The sequence below is a fragment of the Corvus cornix genome, chromosome 1A, assembly GCF_000738735.6.
Source record: "Corvus cornix cornix isolate S_Up_H32 chromosome 1A, ASM73873v5, whole genome shotgun sequence".
In the NCBI taxonomy this organism is placed as follows: Eukaryota; Metazoa; Chordata; class Aves; order Passeriformes; family Corvidae; genus Corvus; species Corvus cornix.
In genome coordinates this window covers 28,588,809-28,612,348 of record NC_047057.1, presented here as the reverse complement: position 1 = coordinate 28,612,348, position 23,540 = coordinate 28,588,809, and the positions used below count along the sequence as shown (strand labels likewise).

The window sequence follows — 23,540 nt, the reverse complement described above, 5'->3', positions numbered from 1 at the left end:
GAAATGACATGGGATGGCTCGATGCTTTCAGTGGTCTTCTCTTGTACTCCTGTTTGAGGACAGAACAAGGCTGCAAGGAAAATAGTCTTTTTTTCCTTTTCAACATTATTCAAGAATAAGACCCACCCTTGCAAAAACCCAGAAAGATTACTATTCTGTTAGGGATAACATCTATGGCTGCCAGTTGCATTTCCTCTTGATTAGAAATGGTCCTCTCCAAGAATGGTTCCTGAGGGATTACAACATATCTCAGCATTTTGTAACCATCAGTGGAAGTTCTGTTTCTCACAATCAGTATGGAGAAAGTAGGCCGTGACAGAGGAAAGGTCAAGAGCAAGCAGTTATTTCAAAATAATTGCTTTCCAAAAGTGGGGAAATAATGTTTATTTACACAGTAGAAAGAGTGTGCTGTGGAAAAGGGCACAAGGAGACAGGTTTCTCCACTGCTTCCCATCAAGAGATTTCTACATAAGGTCAGGTTCAAGCGCAGGTGAGACATCTCATATAATTCTGTAATTTTAAACATCCAATTATGGACTACTGGTGCAAAGCACTCTTTATAGTCAATGGAAAGAGATAGCCCCCATAAGTGAGAAAATTGTATTCCTGTCCTAGCATGAGATCAATCACCTTCAGCATGAGCTTGTTTCTCCTGCTGAGACCTGGGTCTGGGCTCCTAGTTCATGTAGATGTCTAACTAAATGCAAATGAACCCAGGCCAGCTGTCTGTGTGTGGCATGCCTCACCCTCAGATGTGCAATCCATACATGTTATTCATAATTTACAGAAGACTGCATGAGAAGCATAAAGAGAAAAGAAAGAACTGCAATAGAGAAAGAAAGGAAAATGTCAGGGAAATACACAAGGAGAACCATAAGGTGAGGGAAATTGCAATACTGGAAGCAGGATGTGAATGCAGAAGGAATTTAGGATAAATGGCAGCCACAAGTAAATCCCACACAGGTTTCCAATTGCTGACACACAGCATTCCTAGAGAGACACAGAAAACTGCGAGTCTTATAAAAATGTTAGTTCTTTTGCATAAATGTTACATTCCAGTTAAGGGGTCTTTAATTGCTTCCCTAAGATGTCAAGTACTTTACCTACATTTTCCCTCTCTTCATCATATCCCAGCATTTCTAGCTGAAATTTGTCTTGACAACTTTGCCTTCAGAATCAGAAAGTTTCTCCGTTGTCCACTTGCTTAATTTTTAAACACCTCTATGTCCTCACACACTTCAGTGAAACTCCCCTTGGGCATATTTTGGTCCCAAAATTCCATCATTTCTTGATAAAGACAATGCATCAGCAATAGCTTTGGCCACTGAGATGCTGACCAGTATAATTTCATTGTCTGCTTGCATTCTCCTGTCTACCTGTGTCTAACTGCTGTCTTTGTTATGTACTTAGGACATGTGCTCTTTGTTCTGTTTGCACAGCATCCTGCAAAATGGCATCCTAGTCTGTGACTGGGTTCGGGGGCACTCTGATAGTAGACGTGATAAACACCCCTGTCCTGTGTGAGGTTGCTATGATGCATGTGAACCACACTGTACTTGCAAGGTTTTAAGTGCAAAAGTACCACCCTGCGCACAGGTACAAGGTAACACCATTCTCTCCTGGTTTTGCGTTGGTACCCACGGTGTTCTCCCTTGGCCTCAGGCCAACGGGATGCTTTAGACCAAGACTTCTAAGCAGAACTTCATATTCAGCTTATTCCCGTTTGTTTCTTACTGTAAACCACGGCATGGAGCAATTTCCGTGGGAAGAAGCACAAAACAATCTGGATGCTAGAGCGAGCAACCCTGGGCGATAACAGAGGGGCGGCTCTAAGGCAAGAGCCGCGCAGGCCGGCTGCAGTCACTCGTACTCCCGGTCTGCCCGTTCTGCCCAGCACCGCCTCCCGCCTCCCCGCTGGGGCCGCCCCCGGCGCCGGCGCCGCCCCCGCTCCGCCCGCCGCCCCCAGCAGCCCCCGCGTTGCCCCGGCCCCGCCGCCGCCGCCGCTCGCAGCGCCCGAGCTGCCGGCGGAGGGAAGGTGCCGCCGTGCGCGGCCCGCCGGGCGCCGCGGCCTGCGGGCGCCGCTGGTTGGCGGCGGGGGGACACGTGAGCGGGAGGCGGCGGCAGCGGCGGCGGCGGCAGCAGCGGGAGTTTCCCCGACAGCTGGAGGTTGCGGCGGCGGCTCCTCCTCCCCGGGTCCCCGCTAGAGCACAGAGACCCCCCGCGCTCCTCCTTATTGACAAACGCACAAAGGGCCGCGCCGGGGCCGGGCCGGGGACGCGTCTGGAGCCGGCATGGGAGACAAGAAGAGCCCGACCAGGTAGGGGCAGCGGCGGCGCTTTCTCGTTCCCCCGGGCCCTCCGGGAGCGCGGGGCCGGCGGCGATGGCGGCGGGGGCGCCCCGGGGGCGGCGGGGGCGTCGCGGCCGGTGCTGCCCCTGGCGCGCGTGTGTCTCCGCAGGCCGAAGCGGCAGCCGAAACCCTCCTCGGACGAGGGGTACTGGGACTGCAGCGTCTGCACCTTCCGCAACAGCGCCGAGGCCTTCAAGTGCTTGATGTGCGACGTGAGGAAGGGCACCTCCACACGGTGGGTCGCTGGCGGAGGGGGAGCGGGGGCGGCGGGGGAGCGGCTGTGCGGCCGTGACAGGAATTGGGGCCGGGGGAGCCGCGGTGCATCCCCAGCGTGTGAGGAAGGGCGGCCGTGACAGGAATCGGGTCTCGTTTATCAGGGGTGGGGGCGGGAACATACAGCCTCCCTCAGCCCGGGGCTCCTCGGTGAACCTGACCCAGCGGTGCGCTGGCGTGTGTAGAAACAGAAATAAATACCAGGAAGGGCATAATTGCCTGCACAGCCTAACCCTGGAGAGACCGTGCCCCTCTCACGAAGAAGAGCTATCCCCTGGGGTGTGCCTGCTAAGACGCTCACCCTTTTAATATTTTTTTTAAATTTAAAATTATTTTTATATGAATTTAACTTTGCCTCATACATAACCCCTTTATCTGATTATTATTAGTGGTATTAGTATTATTTTAATTCGTTTTTCATCACAGAGCATCACCGTGCAGGTTTGCGGGGGCTACAGAGGGTGGATTATAACCCTTCAGTGTTTAGGGAGGAATTGTTAGCTGAATTGCGCTGTATGGAATTGCCTCCCGGTGTAACCGTGACTGCCCAGGAGAACCTTTTCTCTGTACACCAGTCACAAAGCTTGCGGTGGATTAACTGGTTCCTGTGGCTGCCGGTGGCCTGAACATGTGTGCTTGGGGAATGGAGGCTTTTTACAAACGAACTTGAGCGCACTTGTAGCCATGCATGCTAACGGAAGAGAACGGTGCTCAAGAATCCTTTCTTACGTTACCGTACCTATGAGTTAATCCCATCTGCAAGAGAAGTTTAAATGGCAATCAAATTGCAATCCTATCAAAACCCGCAATTACATTGTAGACATTGGTCAAAGCAGTGCTGAGTATGACTTGCAACAAATGTTACATGTTTGAAATTGTAAGTGGAAGGTTGGGTCTAATTGCTTGACAAAAATGATTACTCTCTATTTCTGGAGTTGGTTTCTCTGACTTCTGAAAAACAGAATGAATATTGTAAGGACTTCTCATAACTTCAGTTGTGAATATTAGTTGAATGTTTTGGGGTTTTTTTTTAACAAAGGAAATCAGTAAGGTAAATGTGCCAAGAGGGAATTGCATCTGTCACACATATTGTGGTTTCCAGTTATAACAATGACATTATGTTTATATCACAGAGAGATGTGTACAGATTGGCAATGTTCAGCAAAATAAGACTGCTGAATTAATGCAAAGTCTTTAAAAACAGCATGAAAAAAAGCCTCTTTAACATCCAGTCAGTTTGATAAGAAAAGTCCGTTTAAAATTACGTTTTGTTGCATTGGAAACTCAGCTGGATAAAAGCACTGAAACTGAACAAACAAACAAAAAATAGACCTCCTGAGAAACAAACATTTTCATTGCCTTCTGTTTTCCCTACTTGAATAGTTCATCTTTTAAATAATTTTGCAACAAAGTGTCTTTTTTTCCCCTTTGATTTCCACTTTCTCCCCAACAGTGACCTGACATGTGAACTGTGGTTGATTTTTGTTTTTCTACTTAAACTCTGTGACAATGTGTACCTGAGTACGTTTATGGGACTCTTTTTCCCATAAGGTTTAGATGGGTTGCATCTTCATATGTTTGCTAAGTCCAGGTTTTACACATGGCATGAGGTAGATAAAAGTTGAGGTTTTAGGCCAGGCAGCTTTTGTCTCCAATTCTGATATATGATTTGAGCTAGTAAGTAGACCTTTGTGTCCATGGAGAGAATCATTAGGGTGCCAAAGAAACACAAAAGGCCAGCTGGGTGGATTTTTTGATTTTTTTTTTTTTTTTTTAATCTTTCCCAAGGATCTGGAGTCCAAGTGACCAAATTATTACCTTGTTAAAGCATTTGTTGGTGTTGCCTATAGGACAAAATGGTTTTCATCAACATGGGGCAGGATAACAATACTACCATGTTTTGATGGCACTGAGAATGCATTATTTATTTATTTTAGTCTTCCATTTTGAAGTTTGATGTTAGATTAAGTTGATGCATCCGCATGGTTGTTGCTGTGCAATGGTTCTTACTTAAAAATTTCAACTGTGTTTTTTTTACTGATTGGCACTTTCTATAAGACACTGTAAAATGCAACTTATTTTTTTTTAATTCAGAGAAATCTCTTTCTTTGTGTTGAAATGTGTAATACCTGATTCTGAATGTTAAACTTCACTAAATGTGATCAGATTTGCACCTGGAAAAACAGGCAATCTTATTGAAGTTAAGTGGGTTTGAAGGCCACTGGAAATTAGGTACGAAGTTGATTAAAACATTTGATTATGCACATTTACCTTTATAGAAATATTTTCAGGAATGGGCAGGGTTTGTGGGAGTTTTGACTGTTGAATAATTTCTTCTCTCTGAAAGAGTTACCTTTTGTACCAGAGGCTAGATGTGGATTATGTTCTCTAGTAATTGATAGAATTTTTAAGATTATTTTTAAGTGCAAATAATTTTTACAATTTCTTTATTACATTTTATTTCTAGACTGAATTTTCAAAGCAGATTCGATCATGGAGTTAAATTAACTTTTTGTCTATGGCAGTATTGCATTGAATGGTTAAACTGGGCTGTGCTTGGAGGGGGATGTCCCAAGGGAAGTCCTGGATGCAGCAGGAAGTGGTGTAACTGATTCCCAAGCTGGCACTCTTTGGTTTAGTGCTAAAGCAGTGCCCCAGCATGGTGCCAGTTAAATGTGCCACAGGTCAGCTGTAAAACTAAGATCCTATCTGCCAGATGGAGATCCCTCTACCTTTTGCTCTACAATTGTTGCCAGACATTAATTTGGTAATGTCACTGAGGATCTAAACTCTCCCTGTAGACATGGCTTTAGTATTTACTTTCTAACATAAAAAAACATGTTCTGTTTTGTTGCTTGGGTACTGAGAAATTACTATGTTCCTCTTAAAAGGAGACTGCACTGAGTATAGTAATTTTCTACATGTGACCTTTAAAGCATTTTGAAATCTTTCTAGATGAAAGATGTTATATAAGGAACATAGGACTGTAATAATTATTCCTTTCTTGAACAAATCTCCTGCTGAAGTTCATTAGAAGCACAACTAAGGAATACTGAATAGAACCCTCATGTACTGTGTTATGGAAGGAACTGGTAGCAACCTCTATATTTAGGTTGCCTAGTAGTTGCCATTATAAAGAAATTGTATGACCTTTTTGAGAAACTTTGTTGTTTGCAAAAGCCATTGCAGATTGGCAAAAGGAAAAGTCCTTAGGCTAAATAAGTGGTCTGATTTCCCTGCCCCATGAAGTTGTTTAACTTTTGCTGAGACTATATCACTTGAAAATCATCATTCCCCTTCTGTCACTCATGTTGTACAGAAAAGTCTCTGCTAGAACACTGAAAAAGCCCAGACTGGAATTGTGTAAAAGCAACAGAGGCAATGACGGTATGCTGGAAACACGGAAGGGAATTATATGGCTCCTGGAGAAGTTATAATGGGGTTGCTGAATTTGGTTTGACTTTCACAATTACTGCTTTGTCAAAAGAAAGTTGCCTCCATTGGCAAGCTACCATTTCTTTTCTTTCTTTCCTTCTGTTCTTCATGGCACTCTCTGAATCAGGAGTGTACTAATACTGGTTGACCTTCAAGAATTGGGCTGGATCCTTGAACAGACCTTATTGCAGCATGTATTTGCTCCCAGTTTGTCTGTCCTTCAATAGATGTTTGGATTTTGCTTTCCTTGCCAGCTCACACCATTAGTCACTGTAATTCAGATGTGTTGTGAAGCTGAAGAGTTTGTGTTGCTGGGAAGAAGTACACAAAAGGATTGGCATTCCCTCTGAAGGAATGCACGTTTCCTACTCACTGCTGCCTTCTAGGGGGCTGCATTACTGCCCTGTTGTCATCTCTCTGCTTCAACGTCCTCAGAAGTGTTATTAATGCTCTTGTTATTCAGTTAGCAGTAGCATCCAGATTTATAATTACCTGTCCCTTTGCTTTCCTTCGTGTGGTTTTTACGCATGTGGTCTGATCTCTAGTTGCAAGATCCTATTCTTTTTTCCGTGCTATGACAAACCACTTCTCCTTTCAGTGTGAATGATGAGCATGCAGGCAGTATAGCGAGAGCTACAGAAGGAACTGCAAATACTGGCTTTTTAAGCTTTGAAGTACTTGGAATGATATTCTACTGTGTAAACAAAGGAAGAAAAGGTGCGGGGACATGCAATCAATTTCCCCTTTTCAGACTTGATAACATTCTGTGATTTTTAGATTAGGAAAAAGGGACGAATTCCAAAGGATATTTTCACTAATAGTGTTCCTTTAGCTAGTAATAGGGGAAGATTTGTTGTACAGAAGTGTATTTTATGATTGTTAGGGTTTTACTTTATTTTTTAGAACTACTTTCATTACTTGCTTTTGAATTCAGCAAAAACATAATCTTGCCTGTGAATCTGAGTTTTATGGGTTTTTTTGGTTGTTTGATTGTTTTTTGTTTTGTTTTGGTTTTTTGGTTGGTTTTTTTTTTTTTTGCTTAGGTTTAGGGTGGTTTTTGTTAAGGGATTCCTATTTGATACACATGTTGAGTAAGCTCTTATATCCAATATCATTTGTAAAATAGCCCCTGAAATTTGTAGCCAGAACAAGAAAGTCATGTTAAGTAAGGATGAATTTTTGTGGATTTGTGATCTATACCTCTTAACGTCCTTTGCTGCTGAAGTAGAGATAATATATAACCAGCCAAATGGGGGCATGGTGTCCATGTTCTATGATCATCGATCTTCATCACTGAATTGTTCCTTTTCTCACAGGCTAAGGTATGAAAAGCCAAATTTAAATCCCACCAGACAGAAGAGTATGAGATATAAGGAACTGGGATAGAATCTTTGTACATTTCCTTGGTGTTTGGTCTGTGCTCCTTGATTGTGCCTGAGAGTTTGGCCATCTAATATATGCATGTATTTTATAGTCGTATCTGGTGATCTCCTAAATATGAGGTCTCTACTTGGAGCTGTCATGAGTTTGTTTTGTGCTTCGAGACGCATAAATAAAATGTTTAATTTTTTAACTTGGATATCAAGGTCATTTTTCTTCAGAAAACATGTGCAATGTGTTTAGTCATGTACCATCTGGATGTTTATAAGCACAAATCAGTTACATTTAATCAAATCTGGTATTTGTATTTCTGTTGAAATGCAGTACTGCTGAGGACAGAGAGTTGGTACTTCTCTTGTATATCTGGTTTAACATGTCTGTTTCACAACAGCTTGTTAAGGACTCTTCTGCCTTCCAGAATGCAGCCTCTGTGTGTGCACATGCGCATGTGTGTCAGGGGAAAGGTTGGGAAGGAGAAAAAGAGGAAGAACTGCCTGTCATGCTGATTTTACAGATACATGACTGAATCAAACTCAACAGACTCAAGAGCTGTTCATTACGTGTGATAGTTTAGAGAAGGAAATATTTGCAAGAATGAAGTGAGTAGAAGAGTCATATAGAGCTTGGTGAAATATGGGTTATATATTACAAGTTTTATGGCTTAGTGTTAATATTAAATTATGAAGAGGAGCAAGAATAAATAGTTCTCTTTTGCTCTGTAGATAGCCATTGAGTAATCCAGTCATTCTAGACTTCCAGTCTTATTTTTAAAAAGAGTTTTTAAAAGTAACCTTTGAAATTGTTTAGGAATTTATTTAGGAATTGTTTTCCCTGAAAAATATAGTGAAACTTAAGAATTCTGCACACATCAATTTCAATGAAGTTATATAACAATGAATGAATTTTTATTGATTGGGTGGCTCTGTTAGATGCTCCTCCTGGGTGTAGCTTCTATGGGCAATAGGGAATGCAATGGGGAGCCAATCAAAAGAAAATCAAGTCTGTATTTTAGAAAGGAGTAGGGGGAGGGTTGTTGACTTTTTTTTTTAAGGTTAAGTCTCATGTTAAATCTTTGTCGTTTTGAACCTGACAGGTATTTTGTTACTCTAAGAAGCTCCTAAAAAAATATAATCTACTACTAATATAATCTACACTGCTACAGTCTGGTGTCCTTTTGTATCTTGCTGTTACTTAAACAGGGCTTTTGTTCATGCAGTTGTGGGGCCTGCTGTGCTTTGTGCTGTCTTTTTTGGAATGGATAATTTTCATTTTGAGTCACCTTCACTCAAGATTGTCTTGTCAGATAGTTCTCACCACCTCTCAGCTTGATTCTTGTTCTATTCCTTATACCTTTGTCCAAAGTATAATTAAAAATATCAAATAGTATGCATGTAAAACCCCACTATAAATGCTACCCTATAGATACATGTAAATATATCTACAGCTGGTTGTTGAGAACTATTAAACAAGCAAACCGAAATTTTGAACTTGGTTCTGTGCAACTTTGTCCTCATCATAGTTTAACTTAAGTGGGAGAATATATTTTTGACAGTGTTGCAAGTCAAGACTGGCAACATGTATTTCTTTTCTCCTAGTTAGTAGGACTACTAGTCCATTAAAGAAAGAGACTAGGCTGTCAAGCCAATTGGCTTTAGCCTTTAATGCTCCCTTTAATTCTTAAATAATTTTATTCTAGTATCTTTCTGAAATTTGGGTTAGGTTGAGTTTTCATTTGCCCATCTTGTGATTTCTCTTTTTTTCCCTTTTTTTTCTTCTGCAGTACTTGATGACTTCTTTCACCTTTCCTGTAGTTCTCTAAAGATTTTTTTTCTGAGGGTGAATTTCATTAGAGGCTGTTGACTGCCATAAAAAACATTCAGTGGACTGTTTCTTATTCTGACTTGAACTCATACTCCCTTGTTTAATTTGGTTCTATGGAATTAAACTTCTGTGTGGGTACTGAAGCAAAGAAGACTATGCCATCCAGTATTTGCTTTCTTTCCATGATTAAGTACTTTCCTTTGGGGCATAAGTAGTGTGTGTTTTGATATCTGTAGCTTTGCTTGCTGCTTTTTTTTTTTTTTTTTGGTGGAAATGTCATCTTTGTGTTTAGTGCCACCAGTGGTATTCTTATTCTATGCGTCTTTTCTAGGGAAAATTGTCTGTCCTAAACTAAAAGCTACTGGGATTTGAATAAACACCTCAAATAAGATGAAGTATGTTAAAAGAGAAGATTAGCTGGTAAAAAGGAAGCTCTTGTATCACCTGTAAAGTGATGAGAAGTTGCATTTTCTGCCCCTAACTTTTTATACCAACTTTTTCTTGATTGTTGTGACAGCCCACTATGCCTATTACTGTTTAAAACTTGATAGAAATGCCTGTACTTTTCATCTTGAAAGTCAGGTTAGGACAGTATGCTTTGGAAAACATTTCCTCGGAGGATCAAATGATGTCTTCTTGGCTCATACAGTCAGCTACGAGATACTTTTGAAGTAGGCTAGTTAGAACAAAATACTAAGTGTTCAGTTTTTATACTTTTATGCAGTGGCTTATCCTGGTTTAAGTAGGACAGAGAGATCCTGGGGATTGTCTGTTCTCTGAAGTGCATTCCACTGGTATGTGGTACACTGATGTAGAGCAGGCTTGAACTTGGAGAGTTCAGCTGCAGAATGCTGTTGGGAGGCTTTTGGCTGGCAAACTTTCCATCAGAAGTCAGATTGAAGACTAGAAGATATGACCTTGACATCTGCTACAAGTTTTTTCTTGTTTTCTTTGGAGTTGAGGGGTGGGGAGGAAACAAGCAATTGAAAGTTTTCCCATTCTAACTTACTGAAGATTTGGAACCTATCTTTAAACTTTTCCATGATGCTTGAATATACTTTCTCTGTACCATACAGCTCATATGACAGTGCCTAGTAGAAAAAAGGTGTGAAAGAGTAGGGGTTTGAAAATTCACTATGGAAATAGAGTTCCCAGCTTTAAAAGCTGAAAAAAGTTGGTTTGGCAGATGCTGTGAAAGGAAAGTTGTTTGTTATGGCTATCATTGAAATCTGTGATTAGGGTCATGCACTAGTAGTTCTGTGATTGAATAAGAAGGATAAAAGAGAAGGTGAGGACTCATTCTGTGGTATCTTTTTAGATTAATATACATCTTAATGAAAAATATTAGAGAGACTTGATTTTTTAGGGAAAGTGTGTAGCCTTTTCCCCTACTCAAGGTGGACATCTTTATGGTGGGGCTGGCTCTGAATGGAAGAAGTTTCTAGATTGCTGCAACCTTCTGGGAAGATGATACCTGCAATGCAGAACAAATAACATAGGTCAGAAGCAAGCTCCTTCTGGTTTGATCACAAAAATAGATGTACCAAGTACCGACCCTGCTCAGTGCAACAATGACTGTGCTGCTGCATTGGTGTGAACCTCATATTTTGCATGTTTTTCTGCATAGGTGCAAGAGGTTTCACAGTTTCTGCAGGAAAGGGGCAGAGGAGCAGCATGGTGGATCCAATCTTTTGTGAGATTGGCAGTTGGAAGAGGTCACTTCCCCATGAATCCCAAGGATCTAGGGGTCTAGGAGACTGTAACCACTCCTTTTTCTGTAAACTCCCCAATACTGCCTCCTCAGAGGATGCTGTTAGAGGAAATTGAGCTTCCTGACCCCTGCTTGTATATAGCAAGGTGTCATCTAGGAAACATAAATTAGTTCATACCTATATGTTTCTCAAGCACAGTATTTTCAGTATAGCTGTCACACTGAGCATTGGTGCACCACGGCCTGTGGCACATGGGGAAGAATTCTAACAACAGTATGCAAGAGGTTGGAGCCTTTAAACTGGTCGTTGAAGTAACGTCTGATGGCTGCTTTAAAAACTATCCATGAAGATGAACTTTGTCTTTCTAAAGGTTCTGATACAGATATTTCTTAGAGCAGGCTGTTGTGCACTGTACCAGTTGTCTTCAGGAGACTTGCTGGCCTCATCTGCTAAATGTCATCTGGAAAATAGGGCATTCCCTTTAAGGGAATGATTAAATAGGGACACTGCCTCAAGGGGTAGTTTTCTGCACATTTTCACAGTGACTGATAAAACCATATGGGTCTTGTGAGTCTATTCTAATTGAATCAGCTTTTATTGAAAGACAGAATTGCTAGAAATGCATTGAATGGATGAATTCCAAGTAAATTATTCACACTGTAAAACAGCTAGGGATATGAAAGCACAAATCAGAGCTGTCTGAAAGTTAGAATTCAAATATACATAGGATGTATAGAAATTGCATTGCTACTCTGCTATATGCACATGGATCTGTATCATGTTTTCTCATACAGACCACTAGCTCCATTGTTTGCACTGTCATAATTATTCAGTTGCATTATTTGCAGAGGTGGTGAAATGGACTGTTAATACTCTAGGATATGACAGAAGTAATGGTAATGAGAAAAAATAATTTTGAATAGCAAATTGTTGAAGATGTATTTAATCATGAACTGCTTCAATGTAGAAATAAAGACTAGTTTCTCACAAGATGGCTTTGTGTAGTGATTAGTGAGGGCATATTCATGTGACACAGCAAGCTAAATGTAGTTTAATCTGATAGTTTTTATTCTATGAATAGCTTAATAGAGTACTGATGACTGAGGGAGAGTAGCTCATTTGTGTCAGAACCAAAGACTGCTTCTCCTGGTAGTGATTCGATTTAATTTAATTGATAGCAACTTGTACTTGCGTTACAAGAACTGGTAGTAGGAAATATTTTTTACTTTTCATAGTAGGACTTAAGCTGCTAAAAATCAGGAGTGGCATCATTACATGAGCTACTTGCGTTACAAGAACTGGTAGTAGGAAATATTTTTTACTTTTCATAGTAGGACTTAAGCTGCTAAAAATCAGGAGTGGCATCATTACATGAGCTGCTTGCTTCTGTGTAGAACAGTTTACAAGATCTAGCCGGCCACAGCATTTGCAATACTGCTTACTATACACACTGTCCCTGATGATTTCCTGTTCACTTTAAATAATACCACTGATGTGCTTATACAGAATTTTTTTTTTTTTTTTTTTTTTTTATTAGGAGGTAAGTTGTGGCCTACTGGCACTTGATCTCAAAAACCAGCAATAGTAATGGAACATGTTTGTGCTAGGTTTATAGAGAAGTTGCAAAAGCAACTTCCATTGTTCTGGAATGTTGTTTGGCAGAACCTAAAAGGTCGTCTTGTACAAGATGCTGCAGAAAGAGATTGTGGAGTAGATATGATAGTCAATAAAAAGATAAATATAATTTTAGAAAGCAAATTTTGCTTATGTATCAAATCTGGAAGAAAATATTATTAGTTGAAAAATTGCCTGATAGAAGAAAATAAAATCTGAAAACGTTGTAGCTACTAGTCTGCAAATATATGGAAGGATATATTAAAAGCTGTTGCGCATTTTGTGTGTACAAATGCTTAACAATTCTCTAATTATTTGGGAATTAGTGTTTTACATTTGACAAAAACAGTCTTCCACTATTGAAGTTTAAAAAATATTTCATGCTTTTAAGTGTTTACTGTCAGGCTAACACTTGAAAATTTTGTTGTCTTGAAGCACAAAGAAAGATCAGTAAAAAAGATAGGGAATTTTCTGCTTGGTTTCTGTGCAGCCAGATTGCATATGCTTACACCTTAATGGTACAGTTTTAAGCATAAACTGGAATGAATGGCCCAATATGTAACAGTTAAACTTTTATCTTCTCACTTGGGAGTTTAATAAGAATCTGCCACTCTGTATGTGTCAAATTGGTTGTTGATTGTCAGCATTATTACATTAGGACAGCTACTGCAGTGATTTAATGCGTGTGTGTACGTCTTGGTTCTAGTTATTTCATTCTGTAATATAAAGAACTCAAGTAAAAATTTCATGACTTCTAGGAAATTCTTTTGCATTTTAAGGCATGATACGATTATGATGTGAAATTAAATTTGGTCCTGGTTTTTTTGTTTAACACTGTCAATACCATTTCAGTGTCTATACAAATGTAGGCCTCAATTGAAATTTTCCATGATTTCCTAGTCTTGAAAAGAAGACCAGTCTTTCTGAAGTTAAGCTCTTTGGAGGCAGAGGTTAGCTCAAAGCAAGGAAGACTCAGGTAGCTGTGTATGTGCTTAATTTTTAGGGGAATGCTTAAGTGAAGTTGCTTACATTTTTTGTTGTTAAAACCAGTTACATTGGGAGGGAAAAGAGACTCTGGAAGTGGCATTGATACAAAAATCACTAGTGTCTTTGATACCTGTTTTGCAGGAAGACTTCTGAAAAAGAAAACATGCCTGAGGAAATTACTTGCTATTTATACAGTAACTTGTTATCAGTATATGGGGGTGGGAGAAGGGAAGTAACCTTCAAAAAAACCTGGCCAATGGGTGGGAGGAAAGTTTATTCACTTCTTAGTAGTGTCTACTTCAAGGTAATGTGTTACTTGTTGCAGAAACTGAATTTGAACTATCTTTTTTTTTCCCCCCATTCTGACATTTAGAGCCATTTAGATGTTCTGCCATCTAGATCTACATCATCGATCCATCATGGAAAGTCACATTCCAAAGTTGCTGGTTGCAACCTGTTCTGTGATCTGCTGAGTGAAAAGCTGTCTAAGCTCTACTACAAAGTTAGAGTTAGATCATTGCATAATTAATGTCTTTTTGAAAATGCACAGGAAGCTTGTCATACTCTAATATTGCTACAATACTTAACTATAGCTGTGCCTTGTAGAAGTTACTGAAGTAAATGCTGTAAGAATTGCTCCAAACATTCATATCTATGTGAAGGTGTTCTCCTAATATGTGTTACAGGAGTATTCATTCCTTAAAAAATCTTCTACTTAAAACCACTTCTTCACATCTTTCAATTTGTTTGAAAAGCTGCTTACTGTAAAATCATGCCTCTTTCTGTTTGTGTCCCTGTATATACCTGCCTGCTTTCAAGATTAGGAACAACTTTTTATTTTTTAATTAATTGCTCTAGTTACTGCATCAAGATATATTTCAGAATGTGGACCTTAGTAGTTAGAGAAATGAGAACATGTAGTGGAGGAGATTTGACTAGAGACTAGCTAGAATATGATGACAAAGTAGAAAGTATGTGAAGATAAGCTTTTCTTGAGGTTCCAGTAATGACTGTGAACTAGAAAAATGGAGATTAGAGTATTACTGTGGGTATCAGATTTCTATTAGCTTCTTGAGACATTAATATTTAGGACAGATTTGAGTGGAAAATGATCTTCAGATAAATTATAAGATATTTAAAGCCTGTACATCTGTATTGCAAAATGACCCAGTGTAGTAATGAAAGGACAGAGTAGAATTTAAATGATTCAACTTCATTCTCAACAAGATTTTAATGCCCTTAACTGTATTCTGTTTAGACTTTAAAAAAGACGTGAATGAAAGAAACATCAGCAAATCAGGATTTTTATTAGGGTTTGGAATGTTAACAAGGCATGTCTGAAGTCACTGCTAGATGAGGGAGTAGCAAAAGCTGGTGTAGGAGGAATAGTAGTATATGAATGATGTTAGAATTCCATTTGAAAAAAGTATTGATTATCTTAGCTGAGTCAGCTCAGTTAAAAACACAGAAGCTGCACAGGAGCAGATAGAAAGGAGATCGACAAGTCTGCATGGCACGAATGAGAGAGGGATACAATCATCTGTTTACAGAAGGTTGCTTTTTAAGCAGTTGTCTTTCAAAAGTCTAAGTGAAGGGGAAGGTGGGTTTTAGGAAAACTTGAGTGGTTAGGTGGAGGACCTGACTGACTTTCTCTGAAGCCCAGTGAGTAGTTCTAGGTATTTTTTCCTACAAGCTGGTTGGCCTTGTTCTTTTATGCTTTGCACAAAGATACTTAATTGGGAATGCCCAACTTTGATTTTAGAGATTCTCCTATGTGAGTCAGAACTGTGACAAGTGTTCTGCGTTCAGTCCATAATGCATCAGCATACCCTGTGTTTACAGTGCAGCTTTTGGAACGATCTCCAAGACTTTCCCAAGGAGACACCTTAAAAAAACTCACATGTGGAAACTGTAAAGGCAAAAGCATTTCTTTTTTTGTACAGGTTCTATTCTTTAGCAGTCAGCTACATGAGTTTGACCAAAGATGACATATATAGATAGATTATTTACTACATGTGAGACCTTTTGACAATAGCAAGTCCTGTAAAAACCTGGAGAGTAAAATTCAGGGTGCTAATTGACTAGACTACAGGTTTCTGAGGAATGAGTCCTATCATGCCGTGCTGGTAGGACAGAAAGAAGCTGATGTTCAGAAACATGCTGAACTCATTACCTGAGCTGTGTGCAGTGAAGGCCTAAAAGTAGCAAGAAGTTGAGTAGAAGATGTGGGAACTTCCATTATCTTGGAAGCATTTATTCTGTCCTCCTGAATCACCTGAAAGGGAAGAATATTTTCTATTTAAAGAATAATGTGGATTTTTCATTTTTGAGGAAAGTATTCTGTGACCAAGGGTAAGATGAAACCAGTCATGTTTCTGTTCTAGATATTTCTAACTTGTCTTTCTTGAGGAATAAATCTGCTGTCTTGAGCAAAAAGTCAATGTCTCCCTGCAGGGAAGAGAAGTGTAGATAAATGGTACTGCTTAAGGATTAGGGGTGCCTTTGAATAAAACCTCTTTAAGTCTCTGAAGCCTGATTTGGTTTGGTGGTGGGGCTTTTTTTCTGAGAAGTGGAGAAAAGGATGCAATTCATTTGCAAAGTTGAAATTTTGAAATGTATGTGATACCATGTAGAGATTCTACATTTTAAAAGGTGAAAAATTATGAAGAAATACCACAGGCTTTGTTTTTCTCAGGAACTGTTTTTTTTTCTCGGAAGGAAAACATGGTAGGAGATAAGATATTGCTGATCAGTCTTGACCTGTTCTGGTGAACAGACAATTCCAGATATATAATAGTTGCCTCTTCTGTTTGATAGTATCATCGTGATCACAGAGATCTTTTCTAACCCAAATGATCCTTTGATTCCTTAATATTACCTGTTTCATTGAATCCTGCTGTCATTCACAAGGTAACTGCTTAGTATTTGGAAGAGAAACTTGAATCCATGAACCCAGAATCAATCAATACCACCTTGGGCAGCTAGGACTTAACATTCTTCTGTAGGAACAGGGTTTCACAGACAATTTCCTCCTGATTTTTAAGATGGGACAAGATCTAGTCCAGTAAAACCGGACTAGGTTTTTCTCTAGCTATTGGAGGAAACGTTTGGTAAGTATGCTGACCAGAGCTCAACAGCAGACTTAAGTATCAGGCCTAATGTGCTACTTCAAAAGTTTTTAGATAAGTCATGTGTGTCCATAGCTTTAGAAAAAAGATAATTTGCCACTTGAGACAGGATAAGCCTCTGGAAAGAGCTATTGGCCTGAATTGAAGCCAGGAGGTGGTTGGGCTTGAGAAGAGGAAAGGGAAGTAAAGGATCATGTTAAAATGGAAGCTCTGCTTGGCTGATATTCTGGATCCAGGTTTTCAGCTTGATTGAATGCTGAGGTGACAGCATTTCCTTAATCTAGACCCATTGTGTTTCAATTGGGAAATTGTAATTTTAATATTTCTGCTGTAGTAAAATATACAAAACAGAGGAGATGGAGCTTCAGGAAAGAGTGTGCCTTTGACTAACTTTCCCATTCTTCAGGATGTCTGAACCTTCTAAACTGCACATTACAGATGACAATACACTTCCCATAACAGGTTGAAAAAAGCACTGGGATTTAATTAGAGCATCAAGATTTCTGTATAGAAAAGCATAGGTTGTGTTCTGAGATCTGTGGATAATGGGAGGATATGGGTACTGCTTCTGTGTGGACCATTTTAAATCCAGGATGGCTTCCACTAAATCAAAGCTAATATGTTGGCTGCTCTGTTGGACTGTTAATGTCTCTGCACTGTGCTTCTCGGCAGTCTCGCTTGGCGCGCCATGTACTACTTGGCAGTCTTTTTTGGCTGGCTCTGGGCATCCAGGATATGTGGCACCAAATGGACAAATCTAATCCCAACTTTACATGCAGGGGTGCCTCATGCTAATGGACTCTCTTGAGATGTAGGTAGATTTGGAGTTGGTTCATGGAAAAACTGTCACAGTTGGCCCCATCATGCTCCTTGTTTCCAGACTGTAGCAGATGAACCCTAAAGCTGATTGACAGATAAGTAATTCAGGCCTGTCAGAATTGGAGCTTCTACTCTGGGTAGTGCAGGAGACATTAGATGCTTTATGGACTTGTGATGGCTACAGAAGCAGCATTGTGCAAATGTAGTTGTGCTCGATATAAATTAAATTCAGCTAAACCCCAAGATGCTTCAGCGTTAAGCCAGTTTGGTTGTCTGCATGTTTGATGCACAACTCAGGCAACTGAGAGTTTACTGTACTTCTGGTGCATGTGTTGGTCATTAGTACTGTACATAGATCTTTTGTTTTTGTTTTTTTTTGGTTCTCAAAATGGACCTGCTTTGCTGTAATGAGATCAAATTACTCACTGTATCAAATTAGTCAAAATACTATTAACATAGCTTATTGGTGAATACTAGGTGAGGGAAATCAAGGAAGCAGGTACTGCTGTGAGATGTCTAAAATTATTTACGTGCAGGAAGGTACTGTGTGTTGCAATAGGGATGTTGCAACACGTGTATTAGTCAACGAGGCCCGTGGAAAAGAAATACAAGGACAGATTCTTGGTAGATGTTTCAGAGGTGTTTATTTCTCCAGCCGCATGGCCGGGGCTCTGCCGAGGAACTGTTACAGTCATGGGACCCGAGGGTCCTTCCCCACGCAGGGGAACACAAACCAACCAGGCTGGCCAGGGAAACCCCGTGCCTCCCACCCAGGACCCCATGGCTGGGGGGAGGGACCCCAACAGCTGTGTTGAGCTCTGGGTCATGGAAATGACTCAAGGCAACTGTTCCAGATAACGTGTGGTCTTCTTGAGTATTTTTCATCTCTAGGCATGAAAATTGCTGTGCTGTGAAGAATTTTTTTAAGAGCGCCAACGACAAAAACTAGTCCGTCCTTTGCAGCATTAAATATTTTCTTCCTTTGAGAGCATCAGTACAGGATGAGTTTCCGCACACAAATCCTAAAGCAAGACAAGTCTCTGCAGCCTCTATAAATATGCTTTCTAAACCAGAAGCTAGATCAAACCCTGTAAAATAAAATGTAGTCACATCCTGCAACAAGAAGACTAGGGTAAAAATGATGACATCCTTGTTGTTGAGCATTTATGGGAATTTTAGGGAAGACAGAAACTTTACTCTTGTATGTTTGTATTAATGACTGTTGACTGTTTAAAAACCAAAAATGTTAGTTTTCCTAGTTTTTTTAAGGAAACGATGAAGTATTTACAATCTTGAAAACAACATTGGAATTAGATAATTAATAAAACTAATGGATGAGGTTGGAATAGAAGTGTAGGTAGAAGTATGGCTGATGTCAACTTAAAAGATAACACTGTCTGAAAGGGAAAACTAGGCAGTAGAGAAGGAGAGGTGCAATATTCAGAGAGGTGCAATATTTGGAGATGTGCAGTATTCAGAGATGTGATGTTTAGAGAGCTCTTGGAAGCTCAGTAAATAAGTTAGTTGATATGCCTACAATGCTTAAACCATAAAGTTCACCTCTGTTGGAATGAATTGATAGCTCTTATCTTCTGTAATAGCGTATGCCTTTCTTTCTTAGTGTTCTCCTTCAAATGACTGAAGTAGAATTACTAGGTAAAAATACAAAGCTTTTAGGGGCTGGCTAAATAACAGGTATTGTTTTTATGAACATTTCTGCTTGTAGTTCTGCGTTGTTCAGTTGTGGTGGTCCAATAGTGGTCCAGTGATAGAGGCAAAAATGCATGTAATCTTAATGCAGAAGATTATAGAGCTTCTTTCTAAACACCAGTTAGCTCAGGTGCTCTTGAATATTCTTAAAGAGAAAATTACCATAAATATAAACAAAAGACAGTGTTAACACTGTATCTACTTAATCTGTAGCAGTGTATTACAAGGAATCTTTAACTGGTTTTGAAAATGAGTACCTTAAAATGTTGTATTTTGGCAAATCATCAAAATAAATTTCCTGTTACAGGGATAGTTTCTCTTACTTTTATCTTCTCTGAAATAGCCTTTTATGCATGGATTTATTCATGCTTGAATGACATGATTCAGCTACCACTAAGCAGGAACAATTCTATCAGGTTCAAGCTTCATGACTGTAGTAGAGTTATCTCCTGACACCTGCATGGCTTGCAAAGTGCTTGGTTGCAGTTCATTAGCCCCTTTTGAGTACCTGGGAAAAAAAAATTGAGTGCTTGAAAGGTGTTCCTAGTGTTGGGAGATGAATTACTTTTTTTCTTGATTTTTTTAAGTATAGGGACATTGAATGTCTCATTTAATAAATTGGGATGTGACAAAGCAGATAATAAAATTGAGAACAGATATATAACTGATAGCTCCAGAAAAAATTGACAACAAAAAGATGGCTCTTTAATGGAAGGAATAAAATGGAGTGGAATCTCTTGTCACAGCAAAGCCACATAAGAGAACCTCTTGATTAATTTTTAGTGCACCCTCCAAAACGTGATTTCTCTGTGGGTTTTTTGTCTTTACTGACTTCTGTTCCTTGTTGACAGGATTTTTTTTTCAGTCTCGTTTGTTTCATGGTATTAGAAAAAATGTTCTAAGCCTAGGACTTAGTTCTAAGCTTAATTTCCCAGCTGTACTGTAATAGAAATTATCTAGTTTGCCCTCAGGAACTGAAATTTTTATAAAATGAGAACTTACTTGGCTAAGATTGTTTTTTTCCCCCTCCACCCCTTTTTAGCAAGTTTCCATATTCATGGTGTTTTCCATAGTCCTGGGAAACAATTCATTCTCTGTCAAGAAGTTCACTAGTGTCTTAGTTCATAAGTAGCATGTCAGATTATTCTCTCAGGTCACTATTTAGTAATGACGGGATTGTCACTTGACTGTCATGAGAAACTGTATCCCTATCTCCTGGAACAACCTTCAATTCAAGACAGATAATCAGTTTTCTTTGCATATCACAAGTGTTTTCTACCTGAAATTATAAGCTTGTGCATCAATTACACCTTTGTGGTTCTTGCTCTGTTGTGAACTATCATGACAAAAGGTCAAAACAATTCTGAAACAAATTTTCTTAAAAATGTCTTCTGTACTCTGTTAACCTACATATTTGTAGTCCATTGAGGTCGTTTGAGTTGTTCATTGTGGACTCAATACAGTGCGTGCTTTGCAAGGTCCTAGTGCTCTCCTGGAAAGCCTGTAGTCATATAGTTTTCAGTTGATATAAGCTGGGTAGTTTTCACTTAAGTGATTTGTTCCTGTCCTTCATCTCTCCAGAGTCAGCGTAGGCTTAGTTCATGAGTGGGTAAGGGGTAGTCTAGTTTTTATCCCGAAGTTCTATTGTGTTGACAAGTTATTGATAGTCTTTCTTTTAATTTATTTGAATTTGTTAAGAACTTACTGGGAAGAATCATGAAATCTCAGCTGATTTATATTAACTGCCTTTCCCACACTTTATAAATTCTTGTAATTTGGCTTTCACTCTAACTTGAAATATTGCAATCATTACTGAAATTACAACTTGTTAGTGGGAGCTGCCTTGATTTCCTGCATTTGTTATTTTTCTCATCTCTTTGCCCAAGCAAGAAATGCCAGTAGTGTGATCCTGTGGGCTGGGATAAATAAGTATGTGTGTGAGCTGATAGCTTCTGTTGCTTTAATAATGGTTTTGTATTTTCAGAGTATCACAGTGCATATAATTTGTGCTTTTTCTATTTTAAAAAACCTAACATCACAATCCAACTAACAAAACCCAAGAGCTTGGCAGGGCAAGCATTCTTTCGGAGAAGAAATTTACATCTTCAAAGTCTTAATAACAGAACCTTTTTTATATATCATGACTTGAAATTTCTTAATTTCAAAACTACAGAACAAGTAAATACACTTGCAATGGAATGAGTAAAATGTTTCATTTCAAACTAGGATCACTGTATTTCAATATGAAACAGAATTAAAAATTAATCAATTTCAAAATAATATTTTGGAAAATGTAAAAATAATAAACTGTTGAAATTCTTTAGCCTGCCATTGCTCTTCTCACACTGGTTTTTAGCTTGGATCAAAACTTGGAAATGAAACCTGCACTGTGTATACTGGTGGAATGCGGGCATATATTTCTGTTGCCAGCTTCCAAAGTATAGGTGTTCTTACAGCTATATCCTACTAATATTAATTAGCAGTGTATTTTGTTCCAGTGAACATGATAAAAATGATACACAACAGGATTTATTATTGCCTGCAATGAATTTGTTTGAGCTGAAAACACTTAAGTTTTATTCTATAAGGCAAACAATGGCTTTAGCTCTGGTACCTCAAAGGTCAGCTTTTTCCTTCTTGTGATATGGATTGTCTACTTCTGTATTGGAGTAGACTCAGAACAGACCATTTCATCATTTGAAGTGGCTGGGAGTGGGTGGTAAAGTAATTTCTGGAAGCATTGTCTTTTGGAGCTCACTCTGAGCTCTCTGTTTGGATATGACAGCTGGGAGAAGAGAGCACATTGCAAAGTATGGTCTCTAAATCCTGTAAAATAAAAAAAAGAAATCTCATTTGTTGATAATGCAAGTAAGTGAAACAAAAGGCTATAAAGGGTTTAAATTTTATATGCTATCTTAATGGAGTGTTAGCAGCAAGATTTGTTTAAACAATATTTCTTCTTACAGTGATAGTTAATGTTAATAACTGAAGTGTAGACAGTTTGAGACTTGCAAAGTCTAAGCATTATGCATGTCTATATATATGTGCACACAGGAAACCTCGACCTGTCTCTCAGCTGGTTGCACAACAGGTTCCTCAGCAATTTGTGCCCCCTACACAATCAAAGAAAGAGAAAAAAGACAAAGTAGAAAAGGAAAAAAGTGAAAAGGAAACAACAAGCAAAAAGAACAGTCATAAGAAAACCAGGTAAAGAATTTAGAAACTTTTGCAGTATTGGTAAAATGTAATTTACAAACAAAAATAAGAAAATGTTCTTTGATTTTACTGCTTTCTAAGTGCTATGGCAAACAGGTTATATATTGGTGTGGAGTTTCATTGGTTTAGGCTGTCTATAAAATGCGAAGATCTGCAGTGTGTAGTTGTGGCCAGAAGATGGAGATCAGCTGAATGAAGAAAGACTTTTTAAGGGTTATTAAGGATATTGTTTTAAGGGTTATAGAAGTATTTGTCACATCATACAGAACTGTTGATAGGCAAATTGATGATATTAATCTCTGGAAAAGAGAGGGGGTGGAAGTGACAGGTTTTCATGCAAAATAATAGTGGGAGGAGAGAGAACCAGTACCAGACTGCAGATTAGTAGGGAAAAGAACTTGGTTATTGATAGCCTTGTAGAACCCTTTAGCTTTGAAGGGCTGAACTAGGGCATAAATTAATGTGACAGGATAAGGTATGTGTATTACCTAGTGATAGAAGTCTCTATGCTACATCTGGGATGCTGAAAGACTCTTAGAACTGAAAACATGAAATACTGCAGTACAGACAAGCAGTTGTAAAAGCCTTGATCTTGCTGTGAGGAAGGAGGGTGCAAACTGCTAAACAAAAGCAGCAGGTTTAACCCCTAATTCATCATAATCTAAGCATAAAGTTATTGTGGCAAGAATGCTGTGCCAAAAAAGCTGAGAAATAGATAAGACATGAAGTCTAAGCAAATATGGGAGGAAGTATTGATTTTTTTTTTTTTTAATTTTTTTTTTTTTTTTACTTTGGAAGCAGTCCAAAATAGCCCAGCCAAGAAATATCCTTTGGGATTAGTTATGCAGAGAAGTAGCAGATGCTTCTGTTGTGCCTGAAATAGGATCATTAGGATCAGAACAAGGGAGAGACTGAGAGTCAAGAGAGAGCAGTTATTAGGAAAGTCATGGTTAGGATTAAGGACACTGAGGTGTTATTTCCTTTCCTTCTTTCATTTTTAAATACTCAAATTTACAAGCTTACCTCATGCAGCTGAAGTTCTTCAGTTATGAAGCATTTGACATTAGTATAGTGAGCCTTAGTTAAGCCAATTAAAAA

The 23,540-nt window shown here is 39.1% G+C and overlaps 1 protein-coding gene across 1 annotated transcript in view; it reads left to right on the top strand.

Annotated features, from left to right (window-relative positions):
• The first annotated feature begins 2,072 nt into the window (after positions 1–2,072).
• Positions 2,073–23,540, top strand: part of YAF2 (YY1 associated factor 2) — a 32,170-nt gene continuing 10,702 nt past the window's right edge. Inside the window, exons 1-3 of the mRNA XM_039571334.1 lie at positions 2,073–2,317; positions 2,457–2,582; positions 22,281–22,433. Of these exons, the coding sequence (XP_039427268.1) occupies positions 2,292–2,317; positions 2,457–2,582; positions 22,281–22,433 (305 nt within the window). The 5' untranslated portion in view covers positions 2,073–2,291. The remainder of the gene's footprint in view (positions 2,318–2,456; positions 2,583–22,280; positions 22,434–23,540) is intronic.